This window comes from Acomys russatus, chromosome 26 (assembly GCF_903995435.1).
Source record: "Acomys russatus chromosome 26, mAcoRus1.1, whole genome shotgun sequence".
Lineage (NCBI taxonomy): Eukaryota > Metazoa > Chordata > Mammalia > Rodentia > Muridae > Acomys > Acomys russatus.
In genome coordinates this window covers 2,816,976-2,842,705 of record NC_067162.1, presented here as the reverse complement: position 1 = coordinate 2,842,705, position 25,730 = coordinate 2,816,976, and the positions used below count along the sequence as shown (strand labels likewise).

The 25,730-nt window shown below is 35.9% G+C and overlaps 1 protein-coding gene across 1 annotated transcript in view; it reads right to left on the bottom strand.

Annotated features, from left to right (window-relative positions):
* Nucleotides 1-25,730, bottom strand: part of Iqcm (IQ motif containing M) — a 433,038-nt gene that overhangs the window by 51,575 nt on the left and 355,733 nt on the right. Inside the window, exon 12 of the mRNA XM_051168995.1 lies at nucleotides 15,854-16,015. Coding sequence (XP_051024952.1) covers nucleotides 15,854-16,015 — 162 coding nt within the window. The remainder of the gene's footprint in view (nucleotides 1-15,853; nucleotides 16,016-25,730) is intronic.

The following is a 25,730-nucleotide window of genomic DNA, read 5'->3' as shown; positions in this document are numbered from 1 at the left end:
AGGCTCCACTCAGCAGCTGGTCAAAACAGATACTGAGACTCACAGCCATTTTCTTGATAGAGAATTGTGATACTCTTTCTGAATTTGTTAGAGACACCTTGAATAACCCATCTAGACAAAAATATTCCTGGATAAACTATGATTGCAAGCAGTATAATTAGACATGTTAAATTATATATGTACAAAGAATGAATGAATTAAAAAAGAATGAATGAATTCATTGTATAACTAATGAAATACACAAACAGAGATTTCTATAGAGTAGACACTTAAATACTTTTTGAAATACTTATTTGTATTTTGTATTTTAAGGTTTTTCCACAATAAGCAGAAAAACTGATTTTATGTATACATCTGATGATAATTATGTAGAAAAAGAAAAGCATAAGAAAACACAACAAAACATATGGGGAGCTGTTTCTTGGTGGCCATTTTGTTGCTTCCCTGAAATATTCAATAAATATTTGTTAAGTAAATGAGTAGATTTTCTCTCTTATTCTTCTTAACTTAAAGCATTTGTAGGCATTAACTATTACATTTTTCATAAACATTACAAAATTGGACATTGGTGTTAGCCTTAAAAACTAATCCTATCTCTGTTTCCAAAATCATCATAACCTAAAATCAATAATAAACACATCATACCTATTTCACATATTGAGGAGTTATCACCCACACAAGCAATCATATCCTAGTAATTTACACTGAGACCCCTGACACACTGGGTTTCTAATTTGAAATAAGGCTACCCAAATAAAGTAAGTTAAATAATTTATCACAGGATTTTCCACTTGGTACATGAGAGTTGTAATTTTTCCCACAAATAATGTAATATCTTGAGAAGGAGTCTACAGATGTTGGTTGTATTTGCTGCTAAAGAATGGCAGTTAACCTCAGTTAAAACCAAGAACTGAGGCTTCACTGCCTAGCTTCTCCTTAGCAGGGAAAAAGGAACACTTGTTCTACCTGTGAAATGACTGTGCTACAGATAAAACTCATAGATTGCAAACCATGTATCAACTATTATTAAATGGTGGAAGTGAATAGCTTGGCCTCTGTGTATACCTATGGCAAAGCACTGGTGTCTACTATAAAATTCTCTTCCCCTCATCTTCTCCATGTTTTTTCCTCTGCCTTAAAATCTTAGTAGACACTTTCTGGACAAATTGTAAGATGTAAAATAATATGAAAAATTGTGAAGAGCAGTTTGATAGTGCTAGGATATTACATACTTTGCACTTGTTTTAGCTCAGGCATGCTGGAAGTCAACTTAACCATAGGCTAGAAAATGTTCATTTACCATCTTGCTATTTTTTTTTACTCTGTCATATCTCTAAATGGCTTACAGGTTCCTGGTACACTGACCATAATCTACTTACATACTGTGTACCTTGTGATACTAGTGGAGTAAATATTAAGTGAATAAAGATTTTAAACTTCCATCTAATTAAGCCCAGATTGAATAGTTATGTTTTGCAGATACCTGTCAAATCTATTATGAAAATAGAATGCAGACCATCTCTTTAAAAATAGAGAGTATGAACTGTGATGTGAATGTGTCAAAACAAGCCATGAGATGGTCATGGTCAATGACTCTTTCCCACTCACATAGAAGGGGTTAGAGTTACGGTTGTTGGAATACACAACTGACAAAGGGAACTTATATTTTCAAATAAAAGTGTTTGTAGAAGCAGCTGCCAGTCGGTTTATTAAAAAATTCCAGGATCCAGGTGTTTGCATATGAAATGAAACCTGGGAGTCCCTGAGTTCCTAAAAATTTCATTACAATCTTTACACGATAAACAAACAATAAGATCTAAATAATCCATAGATATTGTTTGATTTTTGCATCCGAAAACATATGTGTGGGCATCTGAGTACCTGTGCCCTAGATTTTAAAGGCTTTAGGAAGGAAAGACAGCTATGGTTTCAATAGAAGATTTTCATACTTATTTAAATTACAGTTAATTTTAAATATATTTTAAATATTCTATGCCCTTCAGGTAAGCTTATTTAATAGGTTAATTTATTCTAATGTTATATAATCAAAACAGGATTCAGGCAAACTATATTTGAACTGAGATTAACATAATGACATCCCTGTAATAGTAAGTCTTATCAGCTCCCTGCAATTATCAAATGTTCTAATTTAACTGACAGTCAAACAATACAGAGGACAATTATAAAAATTCCAAAGTATTGTGAAAACATTTTTACTTTATTATGCTGCAGTCTTGGGGGAAGGGAATCAGCAATCCCCTTCTAGCTATGAAATGGCTTCTTCTTAAAACTTACTGTAATAAGAATCAGGGCGTTTGTTTTACATGTAATTCCAAGAGGAAATACCATTTCCTTCTTGTAGTTCAAAAAAGGGAAGTAATGAGATTAAAAGAGGCATGTACAGCAAAATTTGAGAGATTTAAAAAAAAAAAAACAAAAAACCGCATGATCAGAAATTTCCCTAAACTAGAATCCAGAGTGTCCACAGACAGTGAGAGATTCTGCAGTGTTAAAATGCTCCAGCCCACAACCCCCATTCCACTTTCCAAGACAGAAGGGAGCAGAGAATTCTTGCAGTTTTTGCTTCAGAGAATATGCAGAGGACAAAACAACCACCAATTTTACCCTTTATTAAAATAAAAGATAAAAAAAGACTCACCGAAAAGCCAATGCTACATACACTTTTTCCAGTTAAATTAGTTTGTATTAAAAGCAAGACATTTGGGGAACCATGTGGATAGGAGTAACAGGCCTAATGTAAGCTGCACATGAGTCATTGGCTCAGTCACAATTAAAGGCATCATCTTGTGCAAACCACATAGCCTCTGTGCCCTGAGATCCTTAATTAAAATACATTCCTAATGTCTGCTAACTAGCTTTCTATAACAATAACTAGAGAAATGGGCAAAATAATATGCAATAGCCCTTTCAAGGCTCCAACATTCTGTAGTTAGATAACACTTCTGAAGAAACTAAACTGAAAATACGAGAAACACTTATAAGCTAGACTTGACCTCCTAGTCATATTTTCCTAACTTATAACTTGTACAAATTTTCTGTATTCTGTCTTTACATTTATATTGTATCCATATAGTACAGTGATCTTAGAAGGAGTTTAGGGAAAGCAAGAAAAATGATTTTAAATAAGAAATGCTTATGAAATAATGGTTAATTTATTAGATCAGTACTTCATATGTTATGCTAAGATAAACCATTGTACCATGTCAGGCAGGTTTTTTTTTTTTTTTTTTTTTTTGTCTTGTTTTTGCATTGCCAGAGACTGAAGCAACTCCTTTGACTTGCTAACTAAGCACTTCCCAGGAGCTATAGCCTCAGCTCTAGATAGGGTCTTGCTATGTAGCTCCTGAGAACTAAATTTAGGTGTACATTACTACAATTAGCCACTTCACTGAGTTCTAAAAAAAAGTAAATTAATCACAACTTAGTATTTTCTTGATGGTTAAAGACCATTTCAACAAAAATAAATTCCCATATTTCTTATAATTTGAATGGTAAAATTTTGGTCCAAAGTCAGTGGCTTAACTGAAATCTTATTGCATACCCAGTAACCACATGCTCTAAAGCAATTTAGCTTCAGTATGATATGGTATGACCCTCATTAAAGTGAATTTGACAATAGCTTCTATTATATGTATAATAAAGATTAAATGAGAAATGTACATAAAATACACAGCTCTGAGTCATGTGAACTTAGGAAGAGAAAAGAGTTAGCTTTAAGCAGATGGCTTTGTCTTCTTGTCAACTGAATTAACAAATGTTCTTAAGAGTTCCAGAAACAATATGAAAATCAGGGAGTGACGATGGGACAAAGAGAAACAGGGATAGAGTGAGAATAAGAGAGTGAGAGAAAATGAGGATTGATTGGTTATGAGACTGAGAGGTGTCACATCTGCATGCTGAGGGTCCAGAAAGCCAGTTGTTAATCCATATTTGATGATCTTAGAAACAAGGAGCCAATGGTATAAATTTCAGTATTTATCAAATGGTCAAGACCTGGGTGGCGGATGATGTAAGTATAAGTCTAATCCAAAGACAGAAAAACAAAAGCATCATTGCCAAAGGTAGCAGATAGCACAGGCCCATCTTCAACAGAGGAAGGTCGTATGCCTTTCTTCCATCCTACGGCTATATTCAGGCTCCAGACAGATTGCTAAATGCTCACTACAATGGTGAGAAAGCCTTTCTTTCTCTTTTATTATCTCAGACGCCAATATCTACTGCAAAATCTCTAACAGACACATTCAGAAATGGTGTTCTATCAACTACTTTAACATTCCTTAGCTTATCCAAATAAAATTTACCATCACAATAAGCATAGTAGATAGTAGGAACAGAAAAGCTTGCGAATTGTATTTATTCCTGCTCAAAAGCTCAAATTATGGTAATATTTGGTTTGAAGCTATTATGAACATGTATTTTATGAGTGTTAAGCTTAAACTTCAAATTTGTCAGTGTTTATGTATTAGAGTTATATTTACATGTTAATTTTTTATCTCTCCAATTCTCATGTATATTTTATTTTATTTTTTTAATTTTTTATTATTAATTTATTCTTGTTACATCTCAAAGGTTATCCCATCCCTTGTGTCCTCCCATTCTTCCCTCCCTCCCCTTTTCCCCTTATTCCCCTCCCTTACGACTGTTCCTGAGGGGGATTACCTCCCCCTGTATATGCTCATAGGGTATCAAGTCTCTTCTCAGTAACCTGCTGTCCTTCCTCTGAGTGCCACCAAGTCTCCCCCTCCAGGGGACATGGTCAAATGTGAGGCACCAGAGTACGTGAGAAAGTCATATCCCACTCTCCACTCAACTGTTAAGAATGTTCTGACCATTGGCTAGATCTAGGTAGGGGTTTAATGTTTACCACCTGTATTGTCCTTGGCTGGTGCCTTAGTTTGAGCGGGACACCCTAGGCCCAAATCTGCCTATCATAATGTTCTACTTGTAGGTTTCTAGGACCCTCTGGATCCTTCTACTTTGCCATTCTCCCATGCTTCTCTCATCTAGAGTCCCAATAGGATGTCCTTCCCTCTGTCTCAGTTTCCTAGTAAGTGAAGGCTTTCGTGGGACATGCCCCTTGGGCTAGTATGCAGATATAAGTGAGTATATACCATTTGAATCTTTCTGCTTCTGGGTTAACTCACTCATTATGATCATTTCTAGCTCAATCCATTTATCCACAAATTTCGGGAATTCCTTGTTTTTAATAGCTGAGTAGTATTCCATAGTGTATATGTACCACAGTTTCGTTACCCATTCTTCTACTGAGGGACACTTAGGCTGTTTCCATGTTCTGGCTATTATGAATAAGGCTGTTATGAACATGGTTGAGCAAATTTTCTTATTGTGTGCTGGAGCATCTTCTGGGTATATTCCAAGGAGTGGAATAGCTGGGTCTTGAGGAAGCCCTATTCCCATTTTTCTGAGATAGCACCAGATAGATTTCCAAAGTGGTTGTACTAGTTTGCATTCCCACCAGCAATGAAGGAGTGTTCCTCTCTCCCCACATCCTCGCCAGCATGTGGTGTCACTTCAGTTTTTGATCTTAGCCATTCTGATGGGTTTAAGATGGAATCTCAGAGTTGTTTTGATTTGCATTTCCCTGATGACTAAGGAGGTTGAGCATTTCTTTAAGTGTTTCTCAGCCATTTGATATTCCTCTGTTGAGAATTCTCTGTTTAGTTCCAAGCCCCATTTCTCAATTGGGTTATTTGGTTTGGTGGTGTTTAGCTTCTTGAGTTCTTTATATATTTTGGATATTAGACCTTTGCCAGATGTAGGGTTGGTGAAGATCTTTTCCCAGTATGTAGGCTGTCGCTTTGTTCTCTTGACAGTGTCTCCTGCCTTACAGAAGCTTCTCAGCCTCATGAGGTCCCATTTATTAATTGTTGACATTAAGGCCTGGGCTGTTGGTGTTCTGTTCAGGAAGTTGTCTCCTGTGCCAATAATATTTACATGTTTATTTTAGGCACAGTGATAACTCCAGAATGTATATCTGTCATGTTTAAATTTTAAGCATGTTGCATTTGTGCTCATAATAATTGAATGGCTCAAATATTATATAGGATAGAGATTGAGAGTACAGTTTTCTTTCCTATAATAGAAAAATATGGCCCTATATGACAAAAACTATCTATATCCTAAACAAATTTCAAGTGTTCTATTGTATCCTTACATGAGAAAACCCTGTGTGCACTCGCTTAGACATAGAACCCAATTTCCTTTTACAAATGGACAAAATGCTTTAATACGTTTCTAATAAATACCAAGTCTTTTGAGACACAATGCCAGACAAACAAAATCTATATACTCTCCTATTCTGAGATCTGTTAAGAATTGTTCATTCGTTTGAAAATTAGAACCTTCCAAAGCAATATTCTACAAAATATGTGACCAAAATGTACAGTACCTTTATCATTCTGTGTCTGTAGCTGCCACATTTATGGCGTGTCTTCAGCACTGCTTTAGAATGTGAATGTCTCACAGGATTTCTCTAATATTAGCATGTTAGCATTTACACAATTAAGGTTTATATTTTTGTGTGTCACCTTTTATTAGTTACAGATTCTATCAACTATTGTTATATGCACATAATTTTCATTGATATTAATATATGGAATTTATAAATTATATATAAGTAAAATGATACTTTATTGTTTTAAAATCACAAATTATATAATATATAAACTAGAAATTATAAATATATAGGTGTTTGTTTCTAAATATAGTTTTCATATATATGAAGTTATGTGTATAAGTGATTCATCTACTTACATTTTACTTAATGAAAGTAAGGGAAAACACAAAATATTTGTGATATAAAGAGGATTGCGGCTATAGTAGTTTAGAGAACCATTCCTCCAAAAGAAACTTGTCTTGAACAAGAATATGCTCCATTAGCTAAAGTAAATGACTAGCCATTGAGTGAGGTACTCTCCTGTGGCTTCAAGACATTTATTCTTATATCTGTTGTGACTGGTAGAGATACTTTTATAAAACCACAAAGCTCTTTACTGGACTCCTAAAAACCCAAATTTATTACATAAAGTACCCTTTTATATAGGAGTGGCCCAAATTATATAAATATAAAGCCTTTAATTATACCTAAATATGTACATATATTTGTGACTATAAATATAACCATAAATTATCTCTTAAATGAATTAAATGACTAAGGGCATGTACAATTTAAAAATCATGCTTAGCATTATATACTATGTCATCAATTTATCAGATTGTGTTAAAACTTCTGTCTTAAAAAACATTACTGTGCTAGGTAAGTCATGCAAAAGTAGGAACAAACAAGAAATTTTTCTTAAAACAAATTTCCATATATATATATGGAATATATACATATAACTTCCTGTAGCCCTAGTGGCAAGCTTTTGGTAACTCCAGAAGCTACTTTTAAACCTCTTTACTCAATCATGATTGTTATATTCAAGCAGGACCAGAATCAGGTTAAATCTCATTTTACAATGTTTCATTATCTCTTCAATAACTTTCACCTTACAAATTCCCCTAAAGTAGAAGTGTAAACAAACACACATATACGTCACATAATGGGGATCTGGAATAGTTCAGGGCTGGAGTGTAGGATCTCAGGACATTACAATCCTTGTACTGGGGGTTCCCGGTTCCATAGGACCAGGAAGCATATAGACCGCATTGTCTAATAGGCTATAGAACTCAGTCCATTTTCACAGGGCTGTTAGAAAGAGCAACTATGTTTCCCTCAGAGCAATTAATAAGCCAGAACATCTTTTAGGAGTTAGCTTCAGGAGTTACAGACTTGTTTCTACTATAGACTGTTGGTAACACAGCCCATTCTTCGTGCAATATGAGAGGACTACACAAAATCATGACTACTTGGAAATTCCTCACAGGGGTCTTCTTCCAACCCACATAGAAGGTCAAATGGCAGATTTCTCAGAGAGACAGTATATGTTAAAAATAACTTCCTCAGAAGACAGCTATGCTAGACGTCTGTCTGCAAGCATAGCAGAGTAACATTAATAGTATCAGGGGTTGGTTCTCTCCCATAGGGTGGGTCTCAAGATGGACCAGTCATTGGTTGGCCATTCCTTCAATCTCAGCTCCAACTTTATCCCTGTACATCTTGTAGGCAGAGTCAATTGGGGTTGAAGTTTTTATGGGTGCCTTGGTGTCCCCCTTTCCTCCACTGGAAGTCTTGCCTGGCTATAGGAGGTGGCCACTTCAGTCTCCATATTACCTGCTGCCAGGAGTCCCAGCTAGAGTCATCCTGGCTGCACCCAGCAACAGATTGAAACAGATGCAGAAGCCCACAGCCAAATAATAGGCCGAGTTCAGGGAGTCTTGTGGAAGAGTTGGGGGAAGGACAGAGGGACTCAGAGGGCACAAGAACTTCACAAGAAGACCAACACAGCACACTAGCAAAGGACCATGGAAGCTCACAGAGACTGAAGCACCAACCAAAGAACACGAATGGACTGGTCCTAGCTTCCTACACATATGTAATTCACGGGCAGTTTGTTCTTCATGTCGGTCTCCTAACAATTAGAGTAGAAGCTGTTTCTGACAGGGACTCTGCAGCCTGCTTTTGGATCACTTCTCCCTCTCTGGGGAGCCATGTCTGGCTTCAGTGGAAAAGGATGTGCTTAGTCCTGATGTGGCCTAATGTGCCAGGGTGGGTTAAGATGGCTCCCCTTTTCTGAAGAGAGGTGGAGGGGGATAAGGGAAAGAGAGTGAGAGGTTGGGAGGGAGGGTGGGACCAGGAGGAGAAGAGGGAGGGGGCTGTAATAAGGATGTATATTGAGCAAATAAATAAATGTTTAAAGAGAATAACTTCCTCTTACTAAGTGGACAGTGAATTCGACTTTGTGTTTTCATGCTGTGTTTTGAAAGCTGAGTATCATCCTTCTAACGTCTGGATGTAGACCCAAGATTGTGTGAAGTTCTTTATACAAAACATTCTGTCTGACCCAGCTAACATGTCAAAAACATTGACGGTGCTTTGGACTAGAATGGGGATTGAGACAGTGATTTTCCAAGCTTTACTGCCAACCATATAGCACACAATTAATAGTTATTAAAGATGCAGAATTTGCAATAAAATATCCTTCATTTTCCATTTTAAAAGTTGACCAATAGAGGAGTCAGTGGCTAATCAATGGTGCTCTGTGGATCACATTTCCTTCATTTTACAAACCTGATACAACCTTGTTTTCTTCCTCAGGCACTACCACCCATTTAGTTTAATTTAATGAGAGTATGAGATACATGTCTGATTTTATCATTAAAGTCTAAGAAAAAATGGGATCCACGCAGAATATATTTATTTCACTAAATGAGGAAAATAACTAATTACTCTAATGAGTTTTTAAAAACTTGGGCATACATGCACACTTTAGCTGGAGGGCAGCACAGTGTTTGCTTCCAAAGTGCTCTAGGCTGGTTGCCTGTGAGGACACCAAGTGCTAAGGGGTTTAACAACTGAATGCAAGCATACACTTTTCTTATCAGCAACTGCAGTCACTGTGAAAATGTATCCACACTTTACTATTAACACAGGAAACAAGAAAGCTAGAAAACATCACAGTGGAATCTGTGGGAAACATGTACTTGGTAAAGAAGATAAATTGGTGTATACACAAACACACTTCAAAGCTGACTTAATCTAAATTAGTTTTTCAGTGACTAAGTTATTCTCCTTTATTCAAGCAGATATTGTATAGGCTCAGAATAACATTCAACTAACCATATATTTAAATGTTTCTTAATTTTAGTAGGTCATTTTAATGTTTAAGCAGGAATGATATACATTTATATGTGTTTGTTCTGCAAAATCAAAATTTGATAATAATCCTTTAGATTACTTCAAAGAATGTTCTCAAAACTTATCACAGTTTTGACAAGAATAATAAATGTTATGTCTTAAGAGAATGAATAAAACAAGTACAAGTCAGAATAGAAAATTAGAAAAATAAAATGAAATGAACACAATTATATAGTCATATATAAATTTTACAGAATGATAAAATTAGGGATAGAAATCCAAGCAAGTGTTGGGATGCACATTTAGAATCATTTACAAGGTCTAAAATTATAAAGATAACTAGTAGAACCTAAAATTATTTAAAAATAAGTCAGAAGTGTATTAATAATCATATGTTATTCCAAACTCAGTTACATAAAAGTAATGAGAAAGTCTGAAGCATTTAGAGAGAAAATTCAAAATACAATGGGGTCTGGGAGTGCGGTTTCTGAGGGTTCCTTAAAACAACATATGGTAGAAAAGAGTCTTAATGGGCTATAAAAAGCTCTACTTTATGGACATATAAAAGGTCATATCTTCAATAAAGAGTATAGGAAAAAGAAAGATTTGGTACTTACGTAATCAAATAGAAAACTCTGAGAAAAGATTATCAAATATCAAGTTTGACTGTGAAGGATGACTGTCTTTAAAAAATGTGATAAACCCCTATCTGGCTAATAAATACCAAATTTTACTTAAAGGCATTGAAAGAAGTTGAATCCTATGAAAGGTACTTTGTAAAGTCTGTTTGTGGGTGCTGTTATTTCTTTGAGATTTTCATGCACGTAAAAAATGTATTTTGATTCATATCCGTACTACATTTTCCCTTACTACTCCCCTCTCATTCTTCTGAAATATGTGCTTTTAAAATGGATCACAAAAGACTGATTAGGTCAAGAAATCAGGTTTTATTACTGACCATGTAATTTAAATAACCTGTATGTTATAATGGTATGCAGAATTCATTATGTGATGTATTGTAAATTATATACTTGCAAGAAGTAGACCTTAAGATCTATGTTCATTATCCATAGTCTGAACTAATTACAAGGAAATCTTACAGTAATACAATAATGTGATTTCATTAAAATGGTCATTGCCTTGAGAAAGATCTTTGTAATCACCTATTTATATTCCCTAAATGGTTTCCCTGAAATATAATGGATAACATATCCCTTTAAGGCATCTTCCGTTAAAACTCTGTGAACTGAGAGGCTAAGATGTTCTTTAATATAATCTAGACTTTCCAGATTGAAAGCTACCCAAGGACACAAAAAGTTAATTTAGGCCAAGAAGTTTGGCCTACCTGTGTGGGTACATGTGAGAGAGCGAGTGCTGGAGCGAGTGCTGGAGCGAGTGTGAGGGTGAGTGCTGCAGAGGGCCAGGTAGTTGAAGGACAGATGGCTTGTAAGGAAAAATATTCAGAAAATATTTTTTAAAAATTAGCTTCCCCAGACAGCCTTTCTAAATATGTTTTGTAGGGTATATATACTTGAAAAATTGAAGACTGTTTTCTACATAGTCTAAGATTACGAAATTACCGTTTGAAGAAATTATTTGTGCAAATTAAACAAATAATAATTATGATGGACACATTCAGCAGGCATTAAATTTATCCACTGTAAAAGTATGATTACGGTGTTAAAATGCAGATGGGGAAAAAAGACTCTTCAGAGAAAGCATAGTCCTAACTACTCTGTTAGCCACCCAACCTTTACACAGCTCTGCTAACTGTTCTTAGGCTTGTTGATATGCCATCATCGAATTCACAGAGCTAAATCAACAAACACAAGTGCTTACCCTGGAGAGGACTAATATGAGAGCACGGCATAAATTCCCAAAGCTCTCTCACCTGAAGAATTTATAGTTAAGGAGCTACTCAGATTCAGGAACTGCCCTGAAACAGACTGATCCCTTTTAATGGAAATGCTTCAATGCTCTTGTTGGTCAACTTAATGACGACTATAATGAAAAATGATACAAGACTCTGATCATTTCCCCAAAAATGGTGGAAGAAAAAAAATCAGCCTAGAAACTCTTAATAAAAGAGTCCTCAGTGTAGGGCATAAGCTTTTTTTTTTGTTCACTGTGTGAAAATATCAGTAAGCTGGCTCTGAACAGTAAAAGCAAATCTTTAGCTCAAAACAGGCAAAGTTCTAGTAATATTGCACCGAAGATTCCAAAGATAAAATAAATAGCAACCAAAGTGTCAACGAATTTATATAACCATAAGCCTTCAAATGAAATGTTCTTCTTTTTAAAACACCAGTTCCTTCCCTCGTCTTCTAGAGTAAAACTGCACTGAGTACGTTAATATGCTTTCCTACAGAGCAGTCTGATGAAGTTCCAGGGAGGCACACCCTCCAGACCAATACATGCCTTAGTATGCAAAATTTAATATACAAATCTTACTGCTTACAAAGATAGGAATCTTTTTTTAAAAAGTACTACCAAAATAAAAGTTTAGTATTTTCATTTTTAACTACATCTTCATATTTCCTTCTAAAACTTCTCTGAGGTGTAGACATCAAAAGTTGCATGTATTTACAGTGTACAATGTGACGGATTTTTGACAGTTTGTCCATGAAAACATTACATAATCAAATACTAAGCATATTTATCATCCTTAATTGTTTAATCCACTAACTCTTGCTCCTAATGCTAACCCAATTTCCTTCAGTCACTATGAATTACTCTACAATTTCCTGAGTTGAGAATAATGTATGTAACATCCAGCCCTTTGGCCAGCTTCTTTCATTCAGCAGAATTATGTCATGTATCCACATTCTCTTGTATCCCGCTACTTTTAAGGTCCTGTTGTTTACATTTCTAAGTATTCTACAACTACATGTCACAATATGCTTCATCCATCCACCTGTCGTTGGTCGTTTGAGTCTCTCCTAGTAGAAAGGTAAATATCAAATGCCTGTGTTGAATAGTGCAGTGCGTGCTTAACTTTTTAAACAGGGTGGCAAGCTTTTTGTGAAGATTACAAGGCTATTCAATTTTGCACAAGGGGAATGCTGGTTTTCCAGTGGTTGTATATCTCCGCTAACACTTGGGATAACCATCCTTCTAATATTAGCCATTTAGGAAGGTGTGTTAATACCCCACTGTGGATTGGCATATAACTCTATAACAGCTAAAGACAAATTACACGTTTAACAGAACTGTAGGACACTGAAAAACTCTCTTTATACTCTGTATCTTTTTTTAAATGTGTCTATAATACAAATTTTCTAGACTTAGTGTATCATTTTATGGAGTTTAACTCCTCTGCAATTGTATGACACCTGTACACATGCTTAGGAAATATCGGATCAAGATGCAGAAGTGGCCCATGACTCTAAGAAGTCCCCTGTGCAACTCCTGTACACTGAAACTCTGTCACAAACCTTCAGCTTTACAAGTCGCAGACTTGGTTTTTGTTGGATTTGTTTCTCCTCTTTCCAACCATCACTTCAATGGAGCCATACAGCACACTGCCTCTGAATCTGGCTTCTTTTGTTTATCATAACACATCTGAGATTCGTCCCCATCATGTGCTTAGCAACAGTTTATCTCCACATTGTGCTTAGCAACATTTTATTCCTACTTATTTCTGAGCATCACTATATAGCAACATTTCATATTGTTTGCCCATTAACCAAATAAAGGACATTTATCTTGCTCCCAGATTTTACACATTATGAATGATGCTATTGGCTTTTGTATAAAAATTATTTCACAAATATATAGCAACAATTAAAGAAAAAAGGCCATTAATTTGAAAAAGAGGAAGGGGGCTAATGGGAAAGTTTGGATGAAGGAAAGGAAAAGTGAAATATGTAATATATTATAATATCAAAATATAAAAAATATTAATTTCTTTTTATTTTTAAGTTACATGTAAAAAATTATTTCCTATTCTTCAGCAATCACCAAGGAGAGGATGTCTGAATTTAGTGGCTGAACATAGTTATTATTAAAAGAAAGTTTGAAATTATTTCCAAGGTGATTCAACCATCTTGTATTTTCAACTGCAGTATATATTCCATACTTTTGTCAAACATCACACTGGTAGCTTTAAATACCCAACAGTGTTTTATCCTTTCTAATAGATAAATAGTATCACCTCATTATAGTTCTAATGTTCATGTCTTTTGTAACTAATGGTACCAAGCATATTTCATTCATGTTTGCCAGCTTTTTTTTATTTGATTCGACCAATACACGAAATTAATTCGCAGGAGAGTCTTTTCAGTAAATACTGTTGAAAGTTTAGACATAAGATGCAATTTATATTTTCCATCTATACTTTGAGCCATGTACAAAAACTTACTCAAAACCAATTATATACTAAAATATAAACCCTTAAGCTGAATTTTAAAAAATGGAACACCTGTTTCCATGTTCTGGCTATTATGAATAAGGCTGCTATGAACATGGTTGAGCAAAGTTTCTTGTTGTGTGCTGGAGTGTCCCTCAGTAGAAGAGTGGATAAAGAAACTGGTACATATACACTATGGAATACTACTCAGCTATTAAAAACAAGGAATTCCCGAAATTTGTGGATAAATGGATTGAGCTAGAAATGATCATAATGAGTGAGTTAACCCAGAAGCAGAAAGAATCAAATGGTATATACTCACTTATATCTGCATACTAGCCCAAGGGGCATGTCCCACGAAAGCCTTCACTTACCAGGAAACTGGGACAGAGGGAAGGGCATCCTATTGGGACTCTAAATGAGAGACGCATGGGAGAATAGCAAAATAAAAGGATACAGAGGGTCCTAGAAATCTACAAGTAGAACAATATGATAGGCAGATTTGGGCCTAGGGGTCCCGCTCAAACTAAGGCACCAGCCAATGACAATACAGGAGGTAAACTTTAAACCCCTTCCCAGATCTAGCCAATGATCAGAATATTCTCCACAGTTGAGTGGAGAGTGTGATATGACTTTCTCATGTACTCTGGTGCCTCACATTTGACCATGTCCCCTGGAGGGGGAGACCTGGTGGCACTCAGAGGAAGGACAGCTGGTAGCCAAGAAGAGACTTGATACCCTATGAGAATATACAGGGGGACGTAATCCCCCTCAGGAACAGTCATAGGGGAGGGGAATAATGGGAAAATGGGGGGGGGGAGGAATGGGAGGATACAAGGGATGGGATAACCATTGAGATGTAACAAGAATAAATTAATAAATAAATTAAATTAAATTAAATTAAAAATGTAAAAAAAAAAAAAAAATGGAACACCTTGGTGACCATAAGTTCAGCCAGTATTTCCTGAAAATGACAGGAAAAGCATAAGTCAAAAAGGAATACAATGGACCATTGGACTTTACCAAATAAAAATCTCGCCAAAAAATGAAATTTAAGAGAAGACGAAATATGAATTCAAAGCATGGATGCAAAGCAGGGTTTATGTCCAGAGATACCTACAGAGCTCCACAGATTAACAATATCCCAAGCAACGTGAAAATTGCCAAAACACCTGAACAGACTTCACCAAAGAAAAATAAAAAATTTAAATACAAAGACTTCATATATGATTAGTTATTTTGAAAATACACATTAGAACCATAAAGAGATACTATTAAATAAATTATTATGGACTTGCTATAAATAAAAAACTCTGATCACAGTGTGGAAAAACCAATTTGCACATCTCTTCTGGTGGGGTACATGCAATGGCAAGATCTCCACTGGAACGCTACAGCCAAGAGCAAAGTATATATAAGTGTGTTTGTATGAATATGCACAGAACTCCATGTAGATGTCCGTAGAAGATTTACATTGGTAAGCCAAAGTGAAAAACGCCCAAATGTCCATCATCCAGATATAGTTTAACACACTGAGATTCCACTAAACAAGTGAAAGCACAACAGCACACAATGTCCACTTTTAAAACTGTGGACACAACACCTAGAAAGTAAAGAGGACATTGCACAATGTGCTCATGTAACCCTGCAACATCTAAGTAATAGTAAGAGTTATAGAGCATGACATAGAATTTTCTCCTCCTTAGATGATAAAGCAAGCATCTTACCTATGTACTTATAGCCTTCTTCTCCATCCACCATGGGTCTCAGCCATGTGGACCTGAGTTTTGTGTTAATGTTCACTCTGGCACCTTTAGGAGGATACAGTGTAAATAACAGTTCAATTGCACTGGACTTTTTGATTACTTCAGAATATTTTCCTTGACTATCTGTAAAGAGATAGAAAATATTGGTTTTTAAACGTTTTGAACATTTTATATGTCTTACATCTTTACTGTAAAAGATGAAAACTAAAAATTACTCAACAATTTTAGTGCTGAGCATTGTAATAAAAGCATGGATTGTCTGCCTCAGAATTGCTTTTATAAAATATCGTTTCATTCCAATAGTCCTAACAAAAAAACTATAAAATAAGGCATTTGCCAATATTGTGTTCAGATCCTATCATTTTAGAGCAGTGATTACCCAAGTTATACAATCAAAGTAAGTAATGAACAGAATTACACTGTATATTCTATAGCCTGTTCCAAGATGCTTGATCCCACTGTAAAACCTCTGATTATGAGCTGTGCAAATCTATTTTGTGTGTGGTGTAGTTAAGCCCTAACACACACCTTTAATCCAAGATCTTTCTGTACACAGGATTTGATAAAGTTAACTCTAGGTCAAGAGGTGGAGCAAGAAACTATCTGATAGCGATTAAAGAGGAGGAGGGACTTTGAGTTGAGAGGTATTTAAGATATTGTTGATACGAAGAAGGAACTTTTCAGCTTTAAGGTAGCATGCTTTTTGGTTTTTAGTATTTTTCCTTTTCTTCCTGGTCTGTCATAGAGCTAGCAAGCTTTTGGCTTCAAGCTTTGGGCTTTTTAGTGTTTCCTCTGAGATGTGAGCTGAGTAGGAAGGCCAGTTGGGTGCTTTCTCTGCCTCTCTGAACTAGCAGGGTTTCACCCCAACATCTGGCTCCTGGTAAAATTAAACAGTTGAGATTTAATTTTTTGTAACCACATTTTGGTGTTCCAATGAGTGGCATGACTCTACAGACAGAGAGATCGCTCCAGCTATGGACAAATTGATAACCAATCAGATTTGGCTAGTATCTGGGAAGTCCTCAAGGAGAGAATTAAGGATGTGAAGTACCATAATGGAAGGCTTTAGAATCCTGTTTACTGCTACTCTAGATGGCTTGAAAAAAGAAGCAGAAAATGAAAAGCTAAGTAGCTTAACTGAAATTGGCTCAATGCCAATTATGATTATTATCATTTTGGTATTTTATATTTTAATCTTAATAGCCATAATGGCTTTCTGTACTCACTCAAAGAAAAAAAAAACCTTTAGAAATGCAGGAAAAAGAAAATATGAAAAGTGGATTGATAAACTTTAGAGGAAAAATTAAAAAGATTTATAATGAGATTAAGAAAAATAGAGGAAATTAGACAAACATTAAAAAGACCTAAGAAAAACATAAGATACAGACAGAGGATTTTAGCCAAGCCTTAGAAAGACTTATAAATGAGAACATGGAAAATTCATAGACACAGACAGGAGATTTTAGACAAGAGCCTGCTTCACCACTGCATAATGAAATTGAAAGGAAGTGGCTGTTAGAAAACCAGCCTTAGTTTATCCAATTACTATACAAGACATAGCAGGAGATGATAGGCATTCTCAAGCTTATAGTAAATTTAAATGGCATCCTATAGACATACTAGACTTGAAGTGATTTAAGGAAGTGATAATCTCCTATGCTGTGCATTCATCCTATGCTAAGCAGATTTTAAATTCATAGTCAACTCATAACAGGATTATCCCCAAGACTGGAAATATTTGACAACACCAACATTGGAACCTGGTCCTCAATTACAATGGAGATCATGGTGGAAAAAGGAAGCAAAAACTATAGAACAATGAAATCATGCCAGCGGTATTGATATTTCCCAGGATCATTTGCTAAGAGAAGGTCAATATGCTGATTTACAAAGGCAGTTTGAATTTGATGGCCACACCTTAGCATTATGTTGTCTACCAGCTTTAAATGCCTGGGAAAAGGTTGAAGAATCAGGAAAGAGGTCTGGGTCATTTACTAAAATTATACAAGGCTCAAAAGAAGCGTTCATTGATTTTTTTATAAATGACTTCAGCTGTAAGTAGCATAGTATCAGAAGTCAGAAAAGTACTAATTAAATAGTTGGCTTTTGAAAGTGTTAATTCAGAATACAAAAGAGTGATTAGACCTTTAAGGGCAAGATCAGCATTAATAGAAAATGGATTAGAGATATGGCTGATATTGGACCTTATGTGTATGATCCAAATCTGGTAGAAGTGATTTCTAAAAGACTTAGGAAAAATGTTTTAATTGTGGTAAGAACGGCCATTTGAAAAGCAGTTGTAGGCAAGGCATTCCTAGAAACAATGGTTTTTCTAAAGATAATCTAAGAAGGCCTCTGCCTTCTGGAATATGCAGAAGGTATGACAAGGGCCACCATTGAACTAACAAGTGCAGATTAACAAGAGATAGGCAAAGTCCTCCAGCAGGCCTGATATCAAATGTGATTCATTCATTGCCTGACCCCATAGGAGAAACTTATCCACACAGCAACTAAAAGATTGAATGTCTGTTGTTAAAAACAATATTCATCTGGATATAAGCAGGGACAGAGCAGCTTCAATAGATAAAACAAAAAATTCAAGAAAGACCACAAAACAAATATTTTGGCAAATCTCTATAAATGATCAGAGACCTAAGCTGAAAATACTAATAAATGGTGGAATTGAAGGTTTAATAGACACAGATTCAAATGTAACAATAATTTCATCAAAATATTCCCATCCAGATTAGCCTCTTCACTAGGAAAATATTCACCTTCTAGGGATTAGAAAATTATCTCAGATAAAGCAAAGTGTAGGATGGGTTGAGTGTATAGGGCCAGAAAGAAAACATAAGAACATTAAAGCCATTTATGGTTAATATAGCCATGAATTTATGGGGACATGATTTGTTACAGCAGTAGAAAACACAGATTAACATTCCTCCAATCTCCTCCAAATAATACAATAAAGTGTTACTGGTTCAGGAATAGCTGCACACTGACCACTCAAACACGAGACTCAGATTGATTGATGGAAACTTATTGAACACTGAAAAAAAACTGATCAGTCAAGGCCACATCTGGTCTCAGGAGCCAGACAGTAATGCTGGTATGTTTCAAAGACAGGCTTTTTATATGAAAAAAATCATAACCAGGTAACCAAGTGTAGGAAGCTGGGGGAGGGGCAGCAATGCATCATTTTAACTAGCTAAATATAATAGATTTTGTCCCAAGTGTATTGTATCTAGTTAGCTAGACAAAATATTTTCAGCTGATTGGCTAGGATACCCACCATTCTAGGAGAAAGGAACATAGCAGGATGTGATGGTAACATGCGTTTATTATCTGTTGTTTTATTCTAAGCAGCAAGTCAAAATGGAGACTTGGAGGCAAAATAGCTTCTGATATGCTAAAGGTGACAGCAGGTGTTTCAGAGGAGCTACAATTATGCTAAGAACTAAAGTAGGTCTCAAGGAGGGACTATAGAGTTTAAGCAGGTTATAACAAAAAATGCTTCTGAAAAAATTATTAAAAGATATTATCAAGAACAGTCAGACTGTCCAGGTTGTCCATAAGTGGGACATGACATGTGTTCATCTTTTAAAAATACCAACTTCTCTACCTATAAAAAGGTTAACCAAGCCAGGCGTGGTGGCGCACACCTTTAATCCCAGCACTCAGGAGGCAGAGGCAGGTGGATCGCTGTGAGTTTGAGGCCAGCCTGGTTTACAAAGTGAGTCCAGGATGGCCAAGGATACATAGAGAAACCCTGTCTCAAAAAACAAAAAAAAAACAAAAAACAAAAAAAAAGGTTAACCAGGCATAAAAAATAAAATTTTCAAATAATTTACCAAAAACACACTTGACTTCCTGGCATAAAAAGAAAAAGAATTTAAGCCATATGATTTAAATCAGGTTAGAATGTTAGATTATAGATTACCACATGGCCCACATCTCTTTGGACATCTGCTTTTGAGTTTTCTTCTAAAATAAAAAGGGTATTTTTGTTGTTTGGTATTAAATCAGTTAAGAGATTAAAAATTGTTTTAAGTAACTTCAAAGGGTAACTACAGTTCAAACTTGTTTTCTAAATCTCTAAGACTTGGAGTGAATTGGAGCTAGGATAAAAAAATTTAAGCAGGGTGGTAGTAGCCCATGCCTTTAATCCCAGCAGACACAGATGGATCTCTATAAATTAATAGTTTTCTAAATTCAAGAGTTACAATGAGTGGGGTGGTGATAGTTCACACCTGTAATCCCAGCACTTGGGAGACAGGAACATAGGAATTAGTGATTTTAATTTAAAGGTACTTGTAAAAGGCAGCCTGAAATGCAACGTGAAAGTCCTTGGTGACCTAAACATAAATATACGTAAAGTTACCTTTAGTTTCAATTTTTCAAAATAACTTTTATTTCAATTGAGACATAATACATGTTTCTTGGAAAAAATTGCCATAGAAAACCTCAGAGTTAAGGTTTGAGCAGGGTTTTGTTTTTATCTTTCCAGGAAGAAAAAAAAAATCCAACTAAGGAATCCAGAGACTACTGGACAAGTGAAAAATCTGAAATAAAAGGACCAGGCACCAAAGACAAGAGAAGCATCTAAGATGATCCAGCCTCAATAGCTGTTTTCTCAAAAACCTGCCTCCAGACCAGCTTCAAAATGACCAGCTAAGATGATCCAGTCTCAAAGGCTGTTCCAGCCAGGACTTCAGTTAAGCCCTGCAATTTTCCATCACACATAGAGACTGGACAGCAAATGTTTCAGCTAGCTTTCTTAAGACTTGACCATCTTTCCAATCTCTTGGGCTCCTAAAAGGAAGCCACATCCCAAATTAGCAGCAAGTAATTTTAACAGAATGATCCCCCATTCCCAAAAGGTGGAGTGGATGGTTTTTGATCATTCAGTGGGTGATGAATGTTTGTCATTGTTTTAGTGGGGTTGGTTGCAATTTATTAATGGTCTTAGGCAGAGAGGAAACAAGACATATGGACTTAGACTTAGGGGTTTTTTTTTTCTTTTTTGTTTTCTCTATCTTTCATTCTTATATAAGGGTGGAAGAGTTAGAAAGGACAAAGGCTATAGTACATTATCTATCAACCCTTTTTAAGTATTGTTCTTACATAATTCTTTGAAAATGCCACCTGAAGTCCTAGTCCTTTTGAAAGCTACTATCACAAACTGTTTAGGATAATTAAGAAATGGAAACTAATAGTCAATCAAACTTGTGGTATTGTTTAGTACTAGTTTAGTTAATCACAGGTATTTTCTGTTTTTTGTTTTTTTGTTTTGTTTTGTTTTGTTTTGTTTTCGAGACAGTGTCTCTCTGTGTAGCCTTGGCTGTCCTGGAATAACGTTGTAGACCAGGCTGGCCTCAAACTCATAGCGATCTGCTTGCCTCTGATTCTCGAGTGCTGGGATTAAAGGTGTGTGCCACCACCACCTGGCTCCCAGGTATTTTCTAAATTAATCAGTAAATATATAGCTAGAAACAAGCAAATAAGATACACTAGCAATAGAGAGGTGGTTTTGAGAAACCTCAGAGATCTATAGAAAATGGCATTTAAGAATTCTTTTTTAATTTGATTCTTTTTACAATGAGACAGGTCAGCTCCTGGTAACACCCCCTTTTGACTTCAAAGAAGATGATGAGCATCAAAAACTTCCCCTTTAGGAGGTGGCTTTATATGTGGCAAACTAACCACTGGAAAAGAACATGCCCTTGCTTCAACTGCAGACAGAATACTAGACAAACTGGATGCAGAAAAGTGAATTGCTGACCTTTGCAAGGACAAGTTAGGCAAGTACTTCATATTACTTTGCTTTATAGAAAAGTCTATTAGATTCTGAGCTTGAAGGCTGAAGATGATGCTCCAACATTACAGAGATATCTTGAGTACATGTCCAGATGTCTAGCAGAGTCTGTGATTTCTATAGATTTGGAAGCTGCTTGCTCTGTACTTCCTGTTTATTCAGATAATATTTATCCTTCCCAGGTCTCTGATGGGGTTGAAGCCTAGATAGCTATAGTCTCACAGTTAATCTTAGTGGTTTAGGATTTAAGGAGATGTTATTCAATTGGTAATGCAAGTTTTGATAGAAGTTGATTTAGGTACATAACTTAGGACTCACCAGGATAAGATAGATAGTAGAATATTTTCTTCAAGGTTGCTAAATACATATGGACTAGACATTATGAACGTTATTTTTTAAACAGATACTATATAGTTAGAGAAAAGTCTTTTATTTAGTCAAAAAAAGGGGAAATGTTGCAGGATATCTGATCCCACTGTGAAACCTGAGATTATAAACTGTAAAAACCTTATTGTTATGTGGTGTGGCTGAATCCTAACACATACCTTTAATCCAAGACCTTTCTGTATACAGGATTTAACAAAGTTAACCCTAGCTAAAGACCCATGTCTTTAGCAAGGGCAAGAAACAAGCTGACATGGATTAAAGAGTAGGAGAGACTTTGAATTGAAGGGTATTGAAGACTTCATGAAGAAGAAGAAGGGACTTTTGAGCTTTGAGGTTTTTTTTCCCCTCCTGGGCTGTCAAATGAGATTTGAGCTTTGGTCTTTTTGTTGTTTTCCCTAGGGCATGAACTAAAGTAGGAAGGTCAGCTGGGTGTTTTCTCTGCCTCTTTGAGCTTGTAGGTTTTCATCTTAGCATCTGGCTCCAGAGTCTTTATTGGTGAAATCGAATATTTGGGATTATCACTTTTTTATAACTTTATAGCTTAAATGAACATTGTTTAGTTTTTAATTGCCCTTAAAAAGTAAAATCAGGGGCTGAAGAGATGGCTCAGAGCTTGAGAGCACCGGCTGCTCTTCCAGAGGTCCTGAGTTCAATTCCCAGGAACCACCTGGTGGCCCACAACCATCTATAATGTGATCTGATGCCCTCTTATGGCATACAGGTGTGCATGCAGACAGAACACTGTATACATAATAAATAAATAAGTCTTTTAAATTTTTAAGCAATATTGTATTTATCTAAAATCCAGCCCTACAGAAGGCACTAGAACTCCAACTTAAAGAGGTAAACCACATCCAGAAAAGCATAAATAAATAATCCCAAGCCACCAAACAAAAAGAGGAGAAAAACACAAACACACTTCACTACCACAACCACTACCACTGCCACAATAACAACAGTCTTTAAAAAAGACACAAACTAACAGAGAGTGAAAAAAACAGAATCTATCTTTCTTCTCTAACCAAAACCACACTTTAACATCAAAGATAGACATAATCTCTGGGTAAAAGGATGAAAAAGAAATATTCAGAGTAAATGGACAAAGTAAAGCAAGCAAGGATAGCCATTTTAATATCTGACAAAATAGATTTTAAACCAAAACAAACCAAAAGATATAAGAAAGGACACTACATATATGTCAAAGGAAAAATCCACCAAGAGGACACTGTGGTTCTTAACATCCATGCACCAAACAAAAGGGTACGTAACTTCATAAAAGAAAGACTACTACAGCTTAAATCGTACATTGACCATCACACACTGATTGATAGTAAGAGACTTCAATACATCACTCTTGCCAATAGGTCATCCAGACAGAAACTAAATAGAGAAATGCTGGAGCTAACAGCCCTTATGACTCAAATGGACCTAACAGATATTTACAGAACATTTCACCTTGGCCCAAAAGATGTACCTTTTTCCTCACCACCTCATGGAACTTACTCCAAAAATGACCACATACTCAGACATAAAATATCTGAACAGATACAAGAAATTTGAAATAACACATTGCCTCTTTTTCTGACTACCATGGATTAAAGTTAGATATCAGAAACAACAGAAAGCTTAAAAACTTACAGAAACTAAAAATTTACTACTAAATGAAAAATAGGTCAAGATAGAAACTAAAAAACAAATTAAGGACTTTCTAGAATTGAATGAAAGCATGTACCCAACATACCCAAACTTTTGGAACACAACAACAGCAATTCTAAGAGGCAAGTTCATAGCACAAAGCACCTACATGAAAAAAGCTGAAGAGACGCCATACTTGTAACGTAGCAGCAACAGCACGTTTGAAAGCTCTAGGACAGAATGAAGAAACCACACAAAGAGAGTTGATAACAGGATATCATCAAACTCAGAGCTGAAATCAATAAAGTAGAAGTAAACAAAATAATACAAAGCATCAATGAAACAAAGAGTTGTTTCTTTGGGAAAATCAATAACATTGACATTTATCCAACTTAAAATGCAGAGAGGGAAGATCGTTTACAAAATTAGAGACGAAAGGGCAGATATATCAATAGACACTAAAGATATCCAGAGAATCATAAGAACATACTTTAAAAATCTATACTCCACTACATTGGAAAATCTAAAAGAGTTGAATAATTTCACTAAAATCAGAAACAAGACAAAGCAAGGCTGTCCACGTTCTCCATATCTATTCAGTATAGTACTTGAAGTCGTAGCTACAGCAAAAAGGCTATTGAGGGAGATCAATGGGGTGACAATTGGAAAGGAAGAAATCAAACTATCTTTATCTGTAGAGGTTATGACATATACATGAGTGACCTTACGAATTCCACTAGGAAAGTCCTACAGCTAATAAACCCTTTTAGGAGTGTAGCAGGACACAAAATTAGCTCATAAAAATCAGTAGTCCTCCTATTTGAAGTCTTGGCTGCAGCAATGAGACTATTGAAAAAGATCAATGGGATGACAATTGGAAAGAAAGAAATCAAAGTATCTTTATGTGTAGTTGATGTGACACTAAACACGTTATCCTAAAAATTCCATTGGGGAATTCTTACAGCTAATAAATGCTTTTAGGAATGTAGCAGGAACCAAAATTAATTTATGAAAATCAGCAGTCCTCCTTTATGCAAATGGCAACAGATGCTTCATCCTACCACAGATTCACTTGCTCAGCCATAGTCATTGCTGCTTTAGTCATAATAGCTAGAAATTTATAATAATCTAGATGCCTATGAATAGATGAATGGGTAAAGGAAATGTGGTACATTTACACAGTAGAGTACTACTCAGCCATTTACAAAAACGAAATCATGAAATTCACAGGTAAGGTAACTAGAGAAAAATCAGCCTGGGTGTGGCCACACAGACACAGAAAGGCAAATATGGTATGCATTTGTTTACATGTGAATATTAGCAATTGAGTCAATGGTAATCAAGGTACAATACATAGACTTGCAGAGGGTAGGAATAGATAAGACACTGGGGGGACAGATAGATCTCATTAAGAAAAGAAAATAGAATGTATATTTACAAATGGGAGGAGAACAGGAGGATAAAGTGGGGAAGAGGGAGAGGAGAGGGTGAAGAAGGAAGGATTAATGAGAGAGACAGATAAATTAAGGACTATTGAGAAGACTTCCAAGGTAGTGGCACTTAATATGTAGCAAATCTGAGTAGCAGAAGATCAGAGACTTCAGACAAAGGGAGTGAGTGATCTGGCTGCTGACTGCAAAATGCCAAAGTATGTGTTTCCTGGTCAAGAGGAGGCATCCTGGGATCCCAGGTCCAAAATTCACACATGGTCCTAGGCTCTAGGCACCCCTGGGTCTTCTACCTACTCAAACATGACTCCTGACTTCCAGAAATGCATGGCTCCTGCATCCGGAACTCAGACTCTTCTTGACTCAAGGACAGCTTTTGAGTACCAGGGACAGGGTCCCAGCCTGGTCTATAGTTCTACTGCTCCCCCTGTGGAAACGTTCTGGACAATAGAGGCATACAGAGCCCTTGTTCCAAGATGGCAGTAACCACCAACAACAACAGCAAAGCTCAAGACTAGATTATTTTAGTACAAGACTTTCAAAAAAGAGCTAA